General features: G+C 40.2%; 2 protein-coding genes across 6 annotated transcripts in view; both read right to left on the bottom strand.

Annotated features, from left to right (window-relative positions):
- Positions 1-1222: 1222 nt before the first annotated feature.
- Positions 1223-21514, bottom strand: nudt7 (nudix (nucleoside diphosphate linked moiety X)-type motif 7). The gene is made up of 4 exons (XM_072279954.1): positions 21431-21514; positions 11729-11882; positions 2795-2953; positions 1223-1937 (listed from the first exon to the last, which is right to left on the bottom strand). Exons 1-4 carry the CDS (start codon positions 21451-21453, stop codon positions 1584-1586), a joined length of 690 nt encoding a protein of 229 aa, XP_072136055.1. The 5' UTR covers positions 21454-21514; the 3' UTR covers positions 1223-1583.
- The window catches only part of bola3 (bolA family member 3), a 33482-nt gene continuing 23232 nt past the window's right edge, over positions 11814-22063 (bottom strand). For all 5 annotated transcript variants that reach the window (XM_072279960.1, XM_072279959.1, XM_072279958.1 and 2 more), the window contains one exon: positions 11814-11882. The gene's annotated coding sequence lies outside the window, so the exon portion shown is untranslated. The remainder of the gene's footprint in view (positions 11883-22063) is intronic.

The following is a 22063-nucleotide window of genomic DNA, read 5'->3' on the forward strand; positions in this document are numbered from 1 at the left end:
CAGTTCCAATTTACAATTTCCAGGCTTTGCTGATGGTGAGGGTTGATTTTCTTCTCCCCCAGTACTCATACAGCTTGGTCACCTGGACATTCCGTTACAGTGTGCTCCTTGTTCCTGCCACACACCTTAGTTGAGATGGTGGACAATACAAGTACCCACACAAAGAGTCATAGAGCAATGCGGCACAAAAACAGGTCCTTGAGCCCACCTAGTTCATGTCAAACTATTCTGCCTAGTCCTATCGACCTACACCTAGACCATAGCTCTCAATACCACCCCTGCCCCCATCCATGTACTTATCCAAAGTTCTGTTAACTTTTGAAATTGAGCCCAGATCCACTACTCTTGCTGGTAGTTCATTCCACACTCTCACCATCCTCTGTGTGAAGTTCTCCCTCATGTTTCCCTTTAAGTATTTAACCTTTTACCTTTAACTTACAACCTCTAATTCTAGTCTCATCCAACCTCAGTGGAAAAAGCCTGCTTAACATTTACCCTGTTTAAACCCCTCATGAAATCATACCGCTGCAACATACTCAATGCAACTGAAATGGTTGATTCAAACGGCAGCAGAGCAGCTTATCGGTTAGTGTAAGACTACTAGAGCACCAGTGAACTGGGTTCAGTTCCATCGCTGTCTGTAAGGAGTTTGCATGCTCTCTCCATGACTGTGTAGGTTTACTCCGGGTGCCCCAGTTTCCTCCCATATTCCAAAAATACACAGGTAAGTAGGTTAATTAGTCAAATAGGTATAACTGGGCAACACAGACTCACTGGGCCAGGAGGGCCCATTACAATACTGTATCTCTAAATAAATAAACTCATTGATGAATGATTTTCCTTGGAACCAGATATTTCGGGTAGATTTTCCACTGGAAGCATTATTTTGTTGAAGCCACTAACTCACAAGCAACACAAACTAGTCATGAAATCTATTAAGAGGTGACAGAGTTGACAGTGAAGCAGAATGAATGCAAGAATTCCTCCTGTTGAGATGTGGCTGGTTTGCCACATGATGTGCTGCTTGAGACTGTTCACCTGACTAACAGCACAGAGGAGAGGCAGTCAGTGGAAGATCTCCCACAACTTCCTACGATAGCACACTTTGCAACAAATGCCAGTGTTCTGGGAGAGAACTGAACCCAAGGTGGAAGGTCAATTCAGCAGACAAGTTACTTTTAGCACAATTGAAAAAAGACAAGGGGCTGTGTGATAGCTGAAGTATACTGATAACTAAAATAATTTATTTTTCTGTGTGTGTTATGTATATATTTTATTAAACAGAGAATGTTCCTGATACACCAATCCACAACACGTCATCAGCAATCCTAAAGAAACTGTGGTAACATTGCAAAAGATTCAATTTAATTAGTTGGCAGTTTACAACAAAGAATCAGCACTGAAAACATGGAAAATTAAACTAAAATGTGCAGAAATTGAGGTGACAGCACAAAAATTATATGTTGAAGTAAACGATTAGAATGGCCAATGTGGACCAACTTACATGTGAAACCACAAGATCTCATAAAATACATTAATCCCTGTCCTCTTGAAGACAGAAAGAGGGAACGTACCAAACATGCTCATAACTTACTAGTTGCATACTTTGCCATGAGATATTTCTCCATACTTGCCACTGGATTATCAATGTCAAAATCAACCTTAAACAAGGGCTTTTGACCTAGGGCGAAGTAGCCCACTATAATACAGATCCATGCAGTGAGGCCCCATATGGTGAATGACTTTTGCAGCTGCTGATCTTTAAATGTAAAGAAGTGCAGCAACATTCCCGAGATGTACGGAGTGGAAGAGTGCTCCTCTGACTTTAAGAAGTGGTGCAATGGAAGGATAAACACGTCACTCACTTCGTTAGCATTGGGCTGTGGCCGGAAGGTATCTGAGATAAATGCCACCACTGGCGTCACCAAAGTATCATCCTGTGGTGGATCAGAAAGATAAATATTATAATTATGTACATTCTTTGACTCCCTGTCCATGCTGATATTTCTCCCCAAAAGCTAGCCATACCTAATCATACACTATCTAAGTGACTTGTGAAATTCAGTTTCCATTTCCATCTCCCATTATCTCTACAGTCTCCTTCCTAACCAGCCTTTTGATACACAGAACATCAATCAACAGACATGAAGGGCAAATTACTCACAATTCAGCCCAACTTGTGCATGCTGATAAAGATCCCTATCTGAGCTGGTCCCATTTGCCCCTGTTTGGTTCCTTTCCCATCCATGTCCAAAAGCCTTTTCAGCAGCTCTACCACCTCCTCTTGCCGCATGGTCCACCTACCCACCACTCTTTTTCCATCAAGTCATTTCTTACCCTAAATCTACGTCGTTTAGTTTCCAGCTTTGGGGAAAAGTCCATGACCGTTCACCTTTTTATGCCCTTCGTGGTTTTATATACCTCAATGAGATCACCCCTCAGCCTCCTACACTTCAAGAAAGAAAGCTTCAGCCTATCCAATCTATCCTTATAACTCAAGTCATCCTGATCCTGGCAACATTCTTGTTGACTTCGTGATTCACCGTACATTTGTTAATATTGCCATCTTTGGCAAAACTGCTTTCTATAACCCTCAAATCTTTAAGTGCCACTTAGACCTCCTCGCATTTATAACCCTTATTCTGGCACGTGGAGTTAGGAGTTACAGTGAGAGTAATTAGTTTGACCTGTGAGTTTATTTCTCCTCTCTACCACAGTAGTACCCCTGTACTATAATTCACTAAGAACTAGCCATAGTCTAGCTCTGGTCCAGATACCTGCAAGCCACTGTTACCTTGTTGATGATAGGGACCAGCCTGCAGATAACTTCCACCTGATCTGGAGGAAGGCCGATTTCTTCTTGAGCTTCACGGAGAGCTGTATCTATGTCACTTCTGTCTTTCTTTTCCTGCTTCCCACCAGGAAAGCAAACCTCCCCTTGGCTGCTGTGCAACTTTAACAGAAAAACTCAGTTAGAGAGAAATATCATTGGAAATTACTTTAGAAGTTTCCTCCACAGTACAATGATTACTATAATCTACCCATCTGCACAATAATATTAAGTGTAACAGACTATAACTGTATTTTTCTCCTACACTGCTAGTGACATAAATATTTAGCTGTATCATTTATGTAGGTGATATGTACCATAATTAATGAATCAAGTTCATGGACAGTGCACACGGGTGACATTCATGAAGGAACAATCAAAAAAGCTTTATTTCTAATATTCTATTGCCAGTTCCATATTAACTAAAACTCTATTTTTCTCATTCTTTTCAGAATCTGTTGTTGCTGGACCAACTTAACTAGCATGGAATTATGCTAGTTACAAGGGATACTGAAAACGGCACAGAACCATTCTTATGGCTTGCAGAGCATTGTAGACTCAGACAGTTCCAACACAGGTACAACCCCCACCTCACCATCAAGGACATCTTCAAGAGATGATGCGTCAAGAAGGTGGCATCCATCTCTAAACACCTTGTCATCCAGAATATGTTCTCTTCTCATTACTACCATCAGGAAGGAGGTACAGGAACCTGAAGACACACACTTAGTAATTCAGGAACAGCTTTGCCATTAGATTTCTGAATGATCCATGAACCCATGAACACTACTTCATTTTTCCTTTTCTTGGCACTCTTTTTTGTAATTGATAGTAATTTTATGTCTTTGCACTGTACTGCTGCTGTAAAACAACAAATTTCACAGCATAAGCAGCATGGTAGCGTAACACTATTACAGTGCCAGCCACCCGGGTTCAGTTCCACCCCTGTCTGTAAGGAGTTTGTACATTTGCCCTGACAAATTCCGGACATAAGTGTTAGCAAGTTAATTGGTCACATAGGTGTAATTTGGTAGTGTGGGCCAGAAGGGCCTGCTATGGTGCTGTATCTCCAGATATGATTATAAGTCTGTGATAATAAAGTTGATTCTGAATCTGGATTCTGCACCACCCACTGCCAATACTGCAATGGTGCAACCAATGAGTGCACTATTGTGAAAATTGTCAGTCTGAAACTGGCTGATGTTGCGTCGCAGATATTATAAGTGCAGCAAAAATTAAATGCTCTCTTCACCTTTTAGCTGTTTGCTATCTTCAGATATGCAACATGTACAAGTTTATTCTGGAAACTTAAAATAGCGGTTGTTGGAAATTACAAATAAAACACTCTTCTATAGTAGGCAGCAATACCATATGACTGTAGGAAATAAATCAGGTGGCAGTTTTACTGCAGGTCGTATTTAATTATGCAAGTTTTCTATTCTACCCTGAAACCACCATGATCAGCAGAAAGCCATCCGAACTGCACATCTCCTGAACTCTTGATATAAAATATATGCTTCAAGGACACACTGATTCAGGTGCTATCTGTAACTCACAAGTGCTGTTGCCTATAGATGTCTCCAACCTGCGAGGTGTGCAGTTTACACTAAGATGATAAATAGTTAGGTTTACAGAGTGAATGCAACAAAACTGTCATCATATGTAGTCAACACCCAGCCAAACTAACAGCACTTATTCGATTTCTGCTTGCATGGTTGCAGGCAAGATCCCATCATGGGCTATGTGTATTGAGTGTGGGTTTGGTAATGGAGATAAACAAGAGCACACCAACTTAGACTAAATGCCCAATGCTCATGGTCTAAACTTGCCAGATATTTCTGCTCAAGGTCCAAAAATATGCAAGGTGGATTTTGCTAACAATTGTAATGGAAGTGGATGACTGTGAGAATCAGAATAATTTCAAAGTATTTTTTCTACGAAGTTTATTTCCATCTCTATACCTTGTTAAGTTTAACAATTGCAAGGGTCTAAGAAGATGGCAGCCCAGGTCCTAGGTGGTGAAGAAAGCATATGGGATGCTTGCTTTCAATACACTGGGCACAGAATGTAACACCAGGGATTTTATGGTACAGCTTTGTAAAACATTGGCTAATCGACGAACTATGTGCAGTTTTCGCTGCTACATTTTAAGGAGTGATTGCACTGAAGAGGGTGCAACGGAGATTCACCAGGAAGTTGTGTGGAAATGAACAATTCAGTTACGAGCTGAGAATAGATATTTGGGGTTTGCTCTCCTGGAAGCTGAGTAGACTGAGTGGGCACTTGATGATGCTATATAAAGTTGTGAGGGGTGCAGGTAAGGTAGACACTAGAAAACTACCACTTTAGTAGCGATTATTAAAACCAGAGGGCACAGGTGTAAGGTAAGGGGTAGAAGGGATCTCAGGAAGATGACTGGAATCTGGAACGAACTGTTTGATGGTGTGGTGCGGGCAGAGACTCCCACAACATTAAAGTACTGTTATGTGGCTTGGTTATACAACAATGCTATTAGTAAAAATGCTGGAGACGGGAGCTAAGGTTCATGGTTCTTTACTGACAGAAACCAAACTTGGCACACATGTACAGATCAATACATGCCTAATAGCGCACGCAACGATGTGTTACTAAAACATAAAGTAGTCCCTTATTACACTGTAGGCTGTATGGTACATTCCTCCCCTTTTATTTTAATAGTATATCAACAGTTTTTTTTAATGGGGCACTATGCTAAACGAATATGTTTACCCTTAACATATAAACGCCTACCATTTGTTTACTTAGTAACTTAATATCAAATTATAACAAAGTAACATAGTAATATCAAATGATAACAAGCCTTTATAACTTAAGTCTCTGGGGGGGGGGGGGTCTTCTCTGCCTCTCCAGGTAATGTGTGTCAATAAACTTGTTTGTTTTAATACAGGTTTCCATATAAAAGGCATGAAAAGTTGACCTCTGAGCATAGGGAGTTAAAAAGATGTGCGCCTCCAACTTGCTAAGAGTTCTTGGCAGCAGATCGCCTCCAGATAATGAAGACTCCTCTGTGCAGCTGCCCTAGATATATACGCATCTTTGTGCTATCACTTGTCTTCTTTACCCATGTCTCAATTACACAGCCAATCTTCATATTCTCCTTAGATTCCAAATAGATAGCCTGACCTTCACTGCTGCTTTCTTCTCTTTAATATGATTCCTTTCCACTTGTTCTGTCTCCAGTTGCAGAAAAAGCTCTGCATTTTGTATTCTTTCCTTGTATTGTTGATCTGGTTTCTTCATCCTTTTCTGATACTCCTGCAAAGTGCCTTCCTGTAACTGCTGCAGCTGTCTTTTGAGAGATGTGAACTTCTCCTGGTACATCTGCTCTTTTACTTCCAAGTAGTCTTCATCATCCTGCTTATTGGCAATATCAGTCTCACTTGCATCCTCTGTATCTTCATCCAAGTCGTGGCCACCGATACTGCATTCGTCCTCATCGTCGATGCTGTCTAGCTCCTCCTTGTCGTTGTAATAGTCCACAATGGGTGAGAGGAGAGCTGCGGACATCTTCCCCGCCAAGCTGCCCTCCTTTGTTGACACATCTAGTGCCTTGATGGTGTGCCACTCCAACTGGATTTTCCTGAGCCACTCCCATCCCAGCAATGGTGGTCCTCCATTTTTCAGTACATAGGGGTTCAGCTGCTGTGTTTTGTCTCTGTAGGTCACTGTCACTTTAATTTTGCCTTTGGGAAGCACTTTCTGTCTTGTGTAAGTCTTTAGCAGTAGTTTAGTTCGCTTCAGAGGTATGTGAGAAAACGGTCCATTTGTAGCTGTGTACAGAGATCACTGTTAAAGCTGAGCCTGTGTCCAACTCCATTTTCAGTCTCACGCCTGCCATATGTGGAGTGATCCATATTACTCTTTGATCATCTGACTCTTTCATGCTGTGAAGTTGCAGACAAGACAATTCACTTTCGTCTGAGTCGTTTTCCATTTTGTGCACATTGTTGTATTTTCCTTTCTGGGGTTTCTTATTTCTCTGTGTTTTGTCCTTTTTCTGCTGTTTACTAGCTTTGCAAACTCTGCCAGTGTGGCCCTGTTTGAAACAGTTTCTGCATTCTTTGTCTTTAAACCACCAATCATCAGGGTCATGTGATATGTTCCCACAACAGTAACATTTCTTTCCTTCATTTCAGTTCAGTGACATTTTATTCATAGCATATTCCAGAGATTTTTGTTGTATCTCTGAAGCACCCTGTGCTGCTGTTTCCGTTGATATTGCAATGTTCAGCGCCTTCTCTAATGTAAGGTCTTTTTCACCCAGGAGCATCTTCTGTGTGGTTTCACAGTGCATGCCACACACTAACCTGTCCCTCAACACGTCTGATAGACCAGCTCCAAACTGACAATGTTCTGATAATTTCAGCAATTCAGCACAATATTCAGAAATGCTTTCAGTTTTGCTCTGATTCTGAATTGTGAAATATAAATCTTTCAGCAATGATCAGTGGTTTGGGGTTTAAATGCTGTTGGAGAGTGTCTACTATTTGCTTGAACATTTTGTCTGCTGGCTTTTCAGGGGTTAACAAGCTCCACAGCAGGCTGTATGTTTTTGCTCCCATAATACTGACGCTGGCTTTCTTTTTATCCTTAACACCGTTAGCCTCACAATATAACTCCACTCTTTCAATGTAAGTTGCCCAGTCTTCAATGCCACTATCAAATGCTGTAATGGTTCCAATTATCGCCATCTTTGTTATGTTAATTAAGCTCTGTTCTCCCCTTATTTTCCTTTTTAACTCACGTGTCCTTTTTGCTAGCGCCACAAGCGCACTCCGTCTAGATGTGTGTGTGTCGCTCCTTTTTATCTCCTTTCTGGGGCAGGCAGACCCTCAGCCCCTGGGGGTCAGTGCCAGCTGTGGTCTCGGCTGGACGTGCTGCGGCTCCAACTGTGTCTCTTGGTCTCCCGACGTTCCCGACCCGAGCTGTGCTCCCGTTTCCTTTCAGACTCGCGGCCTTGCTCTGCCTCCTTCTCCCGCTCCTTGCGCTCTTCTTCCAAGTGTCGTTATCAATTAAAACACAGCGTTCTGATACGATGTAGGTTCATTAACCTCATCACCAAATTGTTGTGCATGTGGCCTGGTTACACAACAATGCTATTAATAAAAACGCTGCAGATGGGAGCTAAGGTTCATGGTTCTTTACTGGCAGAAACCGAACTCGACACACATGTACAGATCAATTCCTGCCTAATAGCGCATGCTCAATATGCACCTAATAGCACATGCAATGACGTGTTACTAAAACATAAAGTAGTCCCTTATTATATTGTAGGCTATACAGTACAAGTACCATGTCAATAAGCAATAAAATTGCTAAGGTATTGGAGGTTATGGGCTAAGTGCTCCAGCACCCAGGGCATGCCCATTGCTCACTGTTACCATCAGGTAAGAGGTACAGAAGCCTGAAGGCACATACTCTGTATAGGGTAATTAAGAAAGCTTATGGGGTGTTAGCTTTCATAAGTCGAGGGATAGAGTTTAAGAGTCGTGATGTAATGATGCAGCTCTATGAAACTCTGGTTAGGCCACACTTGGAGTACTGTGTCCAGTTCTGGTCGCCTCACTATAGGAAGGATGTAGAAGCATTGGAAAGAGTACAGAGGAGATTTACCAGGATGCTGCCTGGTTTAGAGAGTATGGATTATGATCGGAGATTAAGCGAGCTAGGGCTTTACTCTTTGGAGAGGAAGATGAGAGGAGACATGATAGAGGTGTACAAGATATTAAGAGGAATAGATAGAGTGGATAGACAGCACCTCTTCCCCAGGGCACCACTGCTCAATACAAGAGGACATGGCTTTAAGGTAAGGGGTGGGAAGTTCAAGGGGGATATTAGAGGAAGGTTTTTTACTCAGAGAGTGGTTGGTGCGTGGAATGCACTGCCTGAGTCAGTGGTGGAGGCAGATACACTAGTGAAGTTTAAGAGACTACTAGACAGGTATATGGAGGAATTTAAGGTGGGGGGTTATATAGGAGGCAGGGTTTGAGGGTCGGCACAACAGTGTGGGCTGAAGGGCCTGCAATGTGCTGTACTATTCTATGTTCTATGTACTCAGTGATTCAGGAAAGAGCTTCTTTCCCTCTGCCATCCGATTCCTAACTGGACATTGAACCTTTGGACACTACCTCACTTTTTTTTTTAAGTATACAGCTTTTCTGTTTTTGCATGTTTTTTAATCTATTCAATATATGTAATTGATTTACTTGTTTGTTTATTATTATTTTTTTATTTTTTTTTTCCTCTCTGCTAGATTATGTATTGCATTGAACTGCTGCTGCTTTAACAAATTTTATGTCACGTGCCGGTGATAATAAACTTGATTCTGATCTAACATGGGATCAGCACTGATAGGTATTTGATGACCGTGCACTGAAGGGCCTGTTTCTGTGCTATGCACGTCCAATAGATTAACTTCTTAAAGCGCTTATAGATTATTAAAAAGAATTTTAAAGTGTTAGAAGTGGTTTAAGTTTTATAATTTTTTTCACTAAATTTAAGACTCGGAATCTATCATTACTGAACAGACAGTTCTGACATTTTCATTAGACACCTGTCAAACTGTCTAAGACTGCAAGAAATCACAGAGCTATGAACACAGCCCCAGTCCCTCAGGAAAATGGTACTCCCCTCCAGTGATTTGGTCTACACTTCCTGCTGCCTTGGAAAACCTGCCAAAGATCCTCCCACCATTCTCTCTTCTCTCCCCTCCCAATGGACGGCAGATATAAAAGTTTTTGAGATACCATCAAGCTCAAGGGCAGCTTCAAACCATTGTTGTAAGACTTTTCAACACACCTCTCTTGCTATAAACTCTTGATCACAATCCCAGTCTAGATTGTCATGATCTTTGGATGTTATTTGTCTATCTGCACTTCATCTTCTCTGTAACTATAACACAAGATTCAGTATTCAACTTTCTTTTTGTACTTTCTCAGTGTACTTATGTACGGCACAATATGTCTAGAAGGCATGCAAAGAAGAGCTTTCCACTATAAGTGTGCAGCAATAAACCAATTATCAATTCCACATTTTCTCACTTTTTGACCAGATGAGGGTTCAATCACCCCACACACCACTTTCTTATTCTGCATGGTCCTTACGACATAGGAGACTGGGATACCGAGCATCACCATAAAATTTTCCGGCTGGAAAAAGCCAAGTTGCTTTCTTTTCTTATCAACATCCTTTACAAGCACAGATGATTCACCAATACTCAAGTCTTTCCCACAGAAACTGGGAAATAATGTTTTTTTTAAATATTGATTTTAATAATTGGAAAATCTGTGCACTTTATTACACATCTTCACTCACAATTCAAACCATCCACTTTATATGAAGTCAAGGACTATAATCCACTGGAAAAAGTTTGTTTGTACAAAACTCATCTTTTTGAAATGCATAATAAATACATCTAAATTATGGCACTGACTTTTCTAATTTAATTTCTGAGTTAAGATCAAAAGCGCTGCAATCTAAATCCTCTTAATGGGATTACTTGCTGACTTATCAACTGAGTAGTTCTAGTAATTTTATGACTCACATCTGTAATATTCCATTAACATTTCTCAACTGACTCATCTTGAAATTTATTCAAACAGTAATACACCTGTGAAATTTTTGAACAATCCACACTATTCAAATGTTTAGAAATATAAGACTGGATAAGGTGTTGGTCATCATAAATTAGTACACATCTTGCACACAAAGATCTTATTTTAATTTTATGTTAATTGAACACCAGCTCATCTTCCTTCTTTAGATCATTTACAAACCCTCTACAAATTAAGAGAAAACTCAGCTAGACCTTTAGTTAATAACCATAATAGCTCAGCAGCAAAATCAATATAACAGCAAATTCAGGAGGAGGTTATGATAACATTGATGAGTGAATACTCAGCAGAGGAGGTAATGCCTTCAGTGCAGAAGGCCTCTGAACAAGTATGGAACATATTGGCCTTGGATGGACAGAGGGGAACATAGATTATTTAAAATGCGACAATTCAATATTCATCCGTTTGGGATATAGATCACTCAGGTAGAATATGAGATGTTGTTGTTCAAGTTTGCATGCAACATCATGATGGTAGTTGAGAAGACAGAAGTGGACAGTCAATGTAGAGAAGGCTGGGGACAGAGAGGTCAGTGTGGAGATGGCTGGGGACAGAGAAGTCAGTGTAGAGAAGGTTAAGGAAGGTCAGGTCAGTGTGGATCAGGCTGAGGAAGGACAGGTCAGTGTGGAGAAGGTTGAAGAAGGTCAGATCAGTGCGAATCAAGCAGAGGAAGGACAGGTCAGTGTGAAGAAGGCTGAGGAAGGACAGGTCAGTGTGGAGAAGGTTGAGGAAGGACAGGTCAGTGTGGAGAAGGTTGAGGATTGACAATTCAGTGTGGAGGTGGAGGGCAGATGTCAGGGTGGAGAACCTGAGGATAGACAAGTCAGTGGGAGGGGGAGGGCAGAAAGGTCAGTGTGCAGATAGCTAGATGGTCATTCATTAGATCCTCTCTCTTCACAGACAGCACCTGATCGAATGAGTACTCTGAGTATTTCCTGTTTTTATTTCAGCTTTCCAGAAGCTGCAGTATTTTGATTTCACCTTAATGGTGGTCTATCCTGATTTATGATTATATATTTTAAAGTGATTTCTATAAAAGAAATATATAATGACACATAAAATGTATTTCTACAATTAAAGAGCCTGTCAGGGATTAGAAGGCTCATTGCCCATCCATTAAAAGTGTTGGAAATGCAGAGGTTACCGCACCAGTGAATTGCTGATCTCTGTGGCTGACTGGCCACGAATACCCTGTCATCATACTAACTCAGACATTGCTTACACTTTCTATTCACTTGTACATTACCTTCATGGATCTGACTGTGAGCAGTACGTGGAGCTCCTCGTTTTTTATCAATAGAGGCACAAGCACTGAAGCTCTGGGAAGAGTCAAGTCTGAGTATTTACTTCCTATATCGTACACCTTCAATGCACGCTTGGCCCTCTCTTTAATAGCGGTCCTAATGGAAAATTAAAAAAAATTGTCATGCTGAATCCTTAATTGAGTTTTAAGTATCTGACTAGAAGCTATGGATGAAGGTAATGGTATTGTGAAAAGGATCTTCTGAAGAGGACAAATAGAAAAGCTGTCTCCTTTCTGGTTCCAATGACCAATATTGTTTGAGAATATAAATCAAAAGTGTGGATATATCCAATGTTGGAGGTGGGGATGGAAAGAAATGGGACTGCTGGGAATGTTTTGACAGCTGGCATACATCCAATAGGCCAAATAGCCTCCTTCAATGTAAGAGAATGTGAGAAGCATGATTGCTGACAAAATCCATTCACATTCACAAAATCCATACAGCATTCAGGCAGAAATTACAGAGAGAACCCATACAGATGAATCTTAAGCATGTCAGATTAGTACATTCAGTTTGTCAGAACACCATAAAAAGGAAGCATTTTCATGGCTATCATGTCATTGGGGAGCGGGGATGTTCAGCTAATTGGTCCACAATGCAAACGTTTTGCTTTAAACAGTAGTTATCAAATAAACTCATCAGTTAATGATATGGTAACAATTACCCTGCTGTTTTCTAGCATTTCAGATATACAATTAAGAGACAGCACTCTGGAATTTTAGTACCCTCTGCAATCTTAATCTGCAGCTTTCTCCATAAAAGTGTTAACACTGTGTTTAAAGGTTAAAGCTGGTCAAATTAAATATTGGCTGTGCACTTCAGCAAGAGAATAGTCTGGTATCTGAATTAAGTATAATTTCTCCATCCTCTTGGAGCACGGAGTCATTAATCTTTCTGACTGAATACTGTTATAACACCAGGGAGGTGGTATAAAGGAGAATAACAGAGCAGCTGTTGTTCGCACCAAAACAATATGTAGAGAAGCTGAAGTGAAATAAGGGATGGTTCTCAAAATTACGGCAGAAGAGTAGAGGGCTACGTAGGAGAGAAGGGTAGATTGATCTTAGAGTCAGTTAAAAGATTAGCTCAACATCACAGGCTGAAGGGCCTGTACTGTGCTGTAATGTTCCATGTTCAATGCTTATATCACTTTGCATTTGATAAATTGTTGCCCTCAGTCAGTAAACATGATGGTGGTGGAAACTTTGCCTCACTTGAAGAACCATTTACTTCCTTGCACTTCAGGGTACACCTTCACAGACCTCTGCTACTTACTGCCAGCAGCTATTTTCCTCAAATGAAAGTAAGTTCCCTGCAATTACCAGAGTTTGAAATGAGGAAAAGTCATTGATTACAGAGTTGGTTGGTCTCAGAATCAGAAAGATCTGGGTTTAAGCCCGTTTCAAAACACTTCACTCTGATTCTACGGTGTTGTAATGAAGAAGGACCACAATGTTGTGTTGGCTGTCTTGCACATAAGACTTGAATTCAATTGTAAGTGACAAGCTCAAAAGCAAATGTATAAATGCTCTTAATGATGTGCTGATTTATAATTATCCCTCACCTAGTATTACTAAAATAGTTAACTCTTTGAGATAGTAACTAGATTATTCATTGGCATCTGCTACATCATTTCCTATAATATATTGCTGACCACTCTGTAGCTGGTTGTAATTGGGGTGGCACTGTAGCGTAGCAGTTAACATAATGCTTTGCAGCACCAGTGATCTATGTTTAATTCCCACTGCTATCTATGAGTCCTGAAGTAGGGTCTCAGCCCAAAACGTAAACCCTTTATTCATTTGCATAGATGCTGCCTAACATGCTGAGCTCCTCCAGCAATTTTGTGCATGTTGCTATCTATAAGGAGTTTCTATGTTCTCTTTGTGACCACATAGGTTTCCCCTGCCGTTCTAAAGACATTCGGGTTAGGGTTGGTAAGTTCTGGGCATGTTACCTTGGCACTGGAAGCATAGTGATACTTCTGGCCTGCCTCCAGCACATCCTCAGACTGTGTTGATCGTGGATGCAAATGACACATTTCACTGTATATTTTGATGTACATGTGTCAAATAATGCTAATTTTTAAAATCTTTAACATGCTTTGACACGTTCTGGGGGTATAAAGGCAAAGTATATTTGCAAACAAAATTGAATAGCAACATTTTGATTGGTGAAATGCAATTATTTCCCACAAAGTTACAATCCTCTGCCACTAAAAATGGGATGGATTCACTTCACAAGCCATTTCAATTTGAAGTAGTTCTAGATAATGGTTATGATCTTAAAAACTTCATCATTCCTCAGATTTTTATGACTGCCAGAATTTCTAATCATTGTCACCCATGGTTATTCTCCAGTGTCCTCAATGAACTCAAGCTATGGAGAGTGGTAAACACTGCAGCTCTAAGAAGACTCCAGTATGAAGAACAGCAGACATGAAGATGAGGGTTTCAGTAGCAGGTGGGTTGAGGCAGGGATAGATGCAACACAATCAGGAAGAAGATAAAGGAGCCTCAAAACCCACATCACCAGGTTCAGGAAGTTATTATGCTCAACCATCAGACTTTTAAATCAGAGGGAATAACTTTACTTGCCTCGTTACTGTACTGTTCCCATAACCTATGGACTCACTTTCAAGGACTCAGCTCATGTTCTTGATATACACTGCTTATTTATTTATTATTATTTTGTTTCTTTTGTATTGACACAATTTGGGGTCTTTTGCACATTGGTTGTTTGTCTGTCCTATTGGGTGCAGTCTTCCATTGATTCTATTATGTTTCTTGAATTTACTGAGTATACCCACGAGGAACTGAATCACTGTATAGTATATGGCAACATACAGTGCCTATAAAAAGTATTCCCCCTCCCACCCCCCCCAGCCTGGAAGTTTTCATGTTTTATTGTTTTACAACATTGAATCACAATAGATTTAATTTGGCTTTTTTGACACTGATCAACAGAAAAAGACTACTTTGTGGTCAGTGATCTAAATTAGTTACAAATATCAAACATAAAATAATTGATTGCATAAATATTCACCCCCTTCAAGTTAGTATTTAATAGATGCACATTTGGCAGCAATTACAACCTTGAATCTGTATGGTTAGGACTCTATGTCAGTTTTGCACATTTGGACACTGCAATTTTCCCCCATTCTTCTCTGCTCAAGCTCTGTCAGATTGCATGAAGATTGAGAGTCAACAGCCTTTTTTTAAGTCCAGCCACAAATTTTCAATTGGATTGAGGTTTGGACTCTGACTTGGCCACTCAAGGACATTAACTTTGTTGTTTTTAAGTCATTCTTGTGCAGCTTTGGCTTTATGCTTGGGGTCATTGTCTTGCTGGAAAACAAACCTTCTCCCAATTCACAGTTCTCTTGCAGACTGCATCAGGTTTTCCTCCAGGATTTCCTTGTTTTTGCTGCATTCATTTTACCCTCTACTTTCACAAGCCTTCCAGAGCCTGGTGCAGTGAAGCATCCCCACAGCATGATGTAGCCACCACCATACTTCATGGGAGGGATGGTATGCCTTTGGCGATGTGTGATTACGCCAAACATAGCATTTAGTCTGATGGCCAAAAAGCTCAATTTTGGTTTCATCAGACCATTGAACCTTCTTCCAGCTGACTTCAGAGACTCCCACGTGCCTTCTGGCAAACTCTAGCTGAGATTTCATGTGGGCTTTTTTCAACTGTAGCTTTCCCTCTGCCACTCCCTCATAATGCTGCGACTGGTGAAGCACCTGGGCAACAGTTGCTATATGCGCAGTATCTCCCATCTCAGCCACTGAAGCTTGCAACTCCTCCGGAGTTGTCATAGGTCTCCTGGTGGTCTCCCTCCCTAGTCCCCCTTCTTGTACAGTCACTCAATATCGGAGGACAGCCTGCTCTATGCAGATTTACTGTTGTGCCATATTCTTTTCATTTCCTGATGACTGACTTAACTGTACTCCACGGGATATTTAGTGACTTGGAAATTTTCTTGTATCCATCTCCTGACTTGTGCTTTTTAATAACCTTTTCACAGAGTTGCTTGGGGTGTTCTTTTGTCCTCATGGTGTAGTTTTTGCCAGGATACTGGCTCACCAGCAGTTGGACCTTCCAGATACAGGTGTATTTTCACTACAATCAATTGAAACACCTTGACTGCACACAGGTCTCCAAATACAGATCTCCATTTAACTAATTATGTGACTTCTAAAACCATCTGGCTGCGTCAGTGATTTGGTGCGTCATTTTAAAGGGTGGGGGGGGGGAATATTTTGAAATCAATTATTTTGTGTTTTATACTTCTAATTAATTTAGGTCACTTTGTAGAGATTCTTTTTCACTTTGACATGAAAGAGTCTTTTTCCGTTGCAGAGTGTAAAAAATAAAGCTAAATTAAATCCACTGTGATTCAATGTTGTAAAACAATAAAACATGAAAAATTCCAAGGTGGGTGAATACTTTTTATAGGCACTGTATACATACATGGATAATAAATTTACTTTCAACTTTGATGAAGGGGATATGAGAAGGAAAACTTGTTTCAGTGAAAAAGACTATACAGGGAACTTGCTGGTTTCTCTAACATGAAAGGATTTAATGGGGTAGGGATAATCTACCCAATGGAAGAAAAGCAAAACAAAACTTCAAAACTAAATTATGGTGAATATAAAGATATAATTGCACAGATACTAAATAATAAAAGAAAATTCAGAATACAAAAAAGATGACAGGGAAATTCAAGGGCAAACACAAAATACCGCAGGTAGTTACATATTTCAGGGAGATTAACGCTCAAATTTATTACTAAAGTACATGATGGGTTAGATAGCAAAAGAAATAAAGATATTTAAGATAGAAAGCAAGGAGGCACATATAAGGAAAAGACAGGTAAACCTGTGACAAAGGAATATACTAATGTGTTAATTTGAATTAAATGAAGTAGACTAGGAGGAATTCCACATACATTAACACTGGCATGGTGTCACACTCTTGTGCTGTATATGTACTACAGAATCAAACTCAGCTAGGAATAAACCCTCAAACCAGATGCCACCCATAAAAAATAAAGGGATAGCAGATATAATCTTATTCACAAACAGATTACTGAGAATAATGCCAGATCATAGTCTGAGAGCTAACATAATTTCTCTATTCAAGAGACAGACTAAATCCTCAGAATTATAATTATCTGAACATCAATGGTAAAAGTAATGAAAGAGACCAAACAATTTAAGATATAATACAAAAAAAATCTAGAAAATGAAATATGCAAGAGTAGCTAGTGTAGAGTTTTTCAAAAATATTTCTAGTAATAAATTAAAAAACAGTAGAAAGGAAATGTAGTAGTTGTAAAATATGTTTTTTTCAGAATACCATTGATAACGTAGTCTAGACACACTATTACAGATACCCCCTTTGCTCTATCCAATGTTCTCCTTTCTCTGCTATTTAAAATGTGATTGCTTTCCAATTTTGGCTAGTTCTGATGAAAGGTCATCAACATGAAACTTTAATCTTTACCTAGAGTGTACTTACAGTATAGAACCCACTATTACAGGGAATATTTTTAATAAACAGCATAGACATATTTCAGCAGAAGGTAGAAACGGATATTTCTAAGCAGAATGAGCAAACAGTGTCCTCAGGAAGAGGCTCGGCCCAAATCATCGACTTTTAATTATCCTCCATAGATGTTACCTGACCTGCATTCCTCCAGCATTTTGTGTGCATTGCTCAAGATTTTCAGCATCTGCAGAATCTCATGTTTGTGAACAAAAATGCTGACAAATGAAGGTGAAGGAAGTTCATCTGCCGCATATATCCAATGAACAATATCGTCTGATGTAAGCTATTCCCTCTTGCAGAGAATTAAAATTAGATCTAGGTCATTCAGAATCAAAATCAGGAAGCACACTTTTGTGGGCACGTGGGATTTTATCTTAAAAAGGTTGCAGTTGCTTCATTCTTTCAAATGTGTAAGGTTGAGACCACCACTTTTTTGTTGGATGGGTAAAAGGATCAATGGGATAAGAGTCAAAGGCAGTAGAGTTGAAGTCAACCAAAAGAGTGAATGGCTTCCTCCTAATACTAGATTTTAAAAATATATGTTTCACCTTTACATTTCACCTCTACAACTCCTCTTTGCATTCCACATCCTCTTGACTTTTCAACCAACTTATCTCTACCTCCTATACCAGCATGTATAAAGCATAAGTCTTGCTCCAAATTGCAATTAACCAAAATTCCCTTATTTTCAATTGCTTTCACATGCATCATTGCCAAGGATTACAATCTCTTCTTTTTTATTTGCTCTTCCATCAATTCCATACCCAACAAAGGCTTTTTATGAAGAACTGCAATACTTGACCAGCAAATCATCCTAAACAAGAAATGTCAAGGGATGTCACCATCACCTTCTTTACATTAAATCACCCAACAGGTAAAGGCAATTTGGGCCATCATTCCTGCGTTGGCACCTTGAAAGAATTATTCCATTTTGCTCTTTCTACAGAAACCTATCAATATTCAAAGGCCAAGATAAACTGGGATGTGGAGAGGATGTTTCCAATAGTGGGAGAGTGCAGGACCATAGGGCTCAGCTTCAGAACAGAAGGATATCACTAGAACAGAGATGAGAAGGAATTTTTTTTAGCTAGAGGGTGCTGAATGTATGGAATTCATTTGTACTGGCAGCTATGAAGGCCAAGTCATTGGGTATTTTAAATAGATTTTTAATTAGTAAGTGTGTCAATGGATACAGAAAGAAGGCAGGTGAATGGGGTTGAGAGGGAAAATAAATCAGTCATGATCGAATGTTGAACACACTTAATGGGCTGAATGGCTTAATTCTGCTCCTATGACTTATGGACTTTCTCTGTAACCTCAGAAATCGTTTTCAAACACATGCAAATCCAATTTGAGAGTTGTAATAAAGTCTATCCTTTCAAACAGTTTAAAATATTTTGTTTATAAGAACCTTTCCCTCTCTTTATTGTTTCTTGTTCATTTCTCCAGGCTTTGACAACATATACTTCATCTAAAGCTAAACAGCATGCAGCTTCATAACACATGTTACATTATATTTCTGTTATATTTCAGATATCCTTCCCTTAAAAACCAGTGTTACTGCAATGGATTATGGATTTGTTTTAAACACTACGTGTGCTGATATTTACTTTGCCAGGATTAATACTGGTTCCACTTCCAAAAGCGTCAGTACTATTTGGAACTGCTCCTGAAATTCAAAGTACAGTTGGCTCAAGCAACACACATCAAAGTTGCTGGTGAACGCAGCAGGCCAGGCAGCATCTCTAGGAAGAGGCGCAGTCGACGTTTCAGGCCGAGACCCTTCATCAGGACTAACTGAAGGAAGAGTGAGTAAGGGATTTGAAAGTGGAGGGGGAGGGGGAGATCCAAAATGATAGGAGAAGACAGGAGGGGGAGGGATGGAGCCAAGAGCTGGACAGGTGATTGGCAAAAGGGGATACGAGAGGATCACGGGACAGGAGGTCCGGGAAGAAAGACCGGGGGGGGGGGGGGAACCCAGAGGATGGGCAAGAGGTATATTCAGAGGGACAGAGGGAGAAAAAGGAGAGTGAGAGAAAGAATGTGTGCATAAAAATAAGTAACAGATGGGGTACGAGGGGGAGGTGGGGCCTAGCGGAAGTTAGAGAAGTCGATGTTCATGCCATCAGGTTGGAAGCTACCCAGACGGAATATAAGGTGTTGTTCCTCCAACCTGAGTGTGGCTTCATCTTTACAGTAGAGGAGGCCGTGGATAGACATGTCAGAATGGGAATGGGATGTGGAATTAAAATGTGTGGCCACTGGGAGATCCTGCTTTCTCTGGCGGACAGAGCGTAGATGTAGATGTTGGCTCAGATGGGGCAGTCATCACCTTCACACCAACTTCATTCTTGACAACGTCCACTCATAAATTTCAACCCTAAGATTGCTCAATGAGTCAAAAATTAAGGGGCAGAGACAACAATAGAATAACAATACAGCTCAATATTAATATTGTTCTCTCTGTTGCAATAAAGCTGAATTCAAGTACTATGCCAATCCTTTTCTTACTAATTTTGTTGGAGATTAACATGCATAATTCAGCATTAAACCAATTTAAAATGCAATAGTTTCATTTTAAGAATGAAGCTTAAAAATGGCTTCATCTCAAACCTCCAGATCAAAAATTCATGCTGCCTGAACATTTAAGTAAAATATAACTGATGTCTTTATGACTATAAAAATAGGGGCTTTTTAAAATTATGCATACTGTATTAGTAAACATATATCATATCCAGGCACTATTCTCACTCTATTTTTGGCATATTGTGTGTGTCATAAATGTGAAGAATTTGCTTAAAATGTTCTACTGGTTTATTGAGGAGAAGAACAATAAGAATTCTAGAGCTTTTCATTGACATTATCACATTCTTTCTGTTTCATGTTTTGAATCTGTCCTAACATTCATCCCTTTATTGTTTCGACTATGATCTGCATTACAGCAACTTATCTCATTCAATCAACACTCATTCTCATTAATTATTTCACAAACTATCAAAAGACTACTGTACATTGAAATAACTACATTTAGATAGGGCTCCTGACCTATAGTCCATGGCATGGAAAAAGGTTGGGAACCCTTGATTTAGATGAATAGACACTGGAATGTAAGATGTTAAATTAAATATGCACTGCAAACTGAACATTGTACTTATATACTTGAACAAAATGTGTTTAATGTAGCAGAATATCCTGAAGCCTTTCAAAGGAGTACTACCAAGTAAAAATGACACTAAGCCACACCAGAAAATATTAGAAAAGATGATGAAAATCTTGATCAGTTTTAAGGAACAAAGTAGTGAATTACTTGCCAAAATGAATTTGTTTCTGACCTTACAAATCTGCTACCAGGCTAGTCTAGAAATCGATAGGTTCTTGATTGTAAAGGAGTTAAGGTTTGTAAAGAGAAGGCAGAACAATGGTGTTGAAAATCAGCAGCCATGATTGAGTGGCAGAGCAGGTTCAATGGGCTGAATGGCCTAATTTTGACCCTGTATCTTGAAGAAGTTGTTTCACTTCAGGAAAAATAGGTTTTTCCTTTGATAGAATACAACCAGATTGACCACTAGAATAAACTATAAACAAGAATATACTGGTTTGACGTTAGAGCAGCTTTATCAGATTTATTCCTGGGAAAAGGGGACTACACTAAGCAAGGAGCAATGCTTAAGACTGGTTTTTACTAACTGGATTTATAAGTTATTATTAGGACATTCAAAATTCTGAAAGGTAATCAATCGGGAGATGTTAAGAGGTGTTTTCCTGTGATTGGAGTTTTGTACTGAAGGGCCGACCCAAACCCAACATTCCCCTCTACTACCTCAGACTCCTCCCACTTCTTCACCCTCCCTCCATCACCTCAAACCGGTCTCATACCAAATCCTCTCTCACAAACTCACTGCCTTTATACCCCACCGCCTCTTCATTCCCTATCCTCCGTGACCTTGGTTACACGGCCTGGTGACCAGCCCTCCCCGAGCGGCGCCCGGTTATCCGGTTCGGGTTTTCTCTCGCCCGCCGCTTCATAAAGCAACGCCATAGAGATATTTATGTAGATATAGATAGACAGACAGAGGAGAGACCTTGCCGGCTGGTACTCGGCCATCCCTTCTCTTCCTCCACAGCGACTCCGAAAAGCGTAGGGCAAAGGGCCTCCCCTGACAGCGCCGACTCCAACTGCAGCGCCCCTCCCGCTCCAGCAGAGCATCTCAACAGCCCTCGATAGCATAATGACCCTCTCTGACAACCTCAAGTAATATACACCATGTCACTGCTGCAGGATTCATCCTTTTGTCTCCAAATGTTAATACCTCAATGCCCACTTAAGAGAGTCTTCCGTTGAATCTCATTCTTGGTTCTTGATCCTCCAAAATATTCCGCATGGAATTTAAACTGGAGGTGGCAGAGGGTGGGCTTAAGGAGATTTTTGAAGAAGAAAAGCTGCCTTAAATTTAATTGCGTTTGGTTGTGTGACTGTGTTAGGAATAAGATTATTCCATGCTTTAATTGTGCGGGGGGAAAATGAATTGCTGCACGCATCTGACTTGGTAGTTAGTATTTCAAATTGAGTTGAGTGCCCTCGTCTGCTCCTAATAGGTTTGGGTTTGATGTGGGATTGGCAGTCTATGTCGAGTTGACCATTTAACAGATGATAGTACCTCCCTTACACCACCCACCGCTTGCAATGGGTACTTCAGCTTTGGTGTGTTCTGATC

The sequence above is a fragment of the Mobula birostris genome, chromosome 15, assembly GCF_030028105.1.
Source record: "Mobula birostris isolate sMobBir1 chromosome 15, sMobBir1.hap1, whole genome shotgun sequence".
NCBI classification, from domain to species: Eukaryota; Metazoa; Chordata; class Chondrichthyes; order Myliobatiformes; family Myliobatidae; genus Mobula; species Mobula birostris.

Excerpts from the sequence above, each read along its gene's own strand:
- nudt7 (XM_072279954.1), bottom strand. The coding sequence starts at position 21,453 with ATGGCCGAGTACCAGCCGGCAAG. Across the intron at positions 11,883-21,430 it reads GCCGAGTACCAGCCGGCAAG|GACCGCTATTAAAGAGAGGG; the intron begins GTCTCTCCTCTG and ends ATTTTCCATTAG. Across the intron at positions 1,938-2,794 it reads TGGTCCCTATCATCAACAAG|GATGATACTTTGGTGACGCC; the intron begins GTAACAGTGGCT and ends GATCCACCACAG.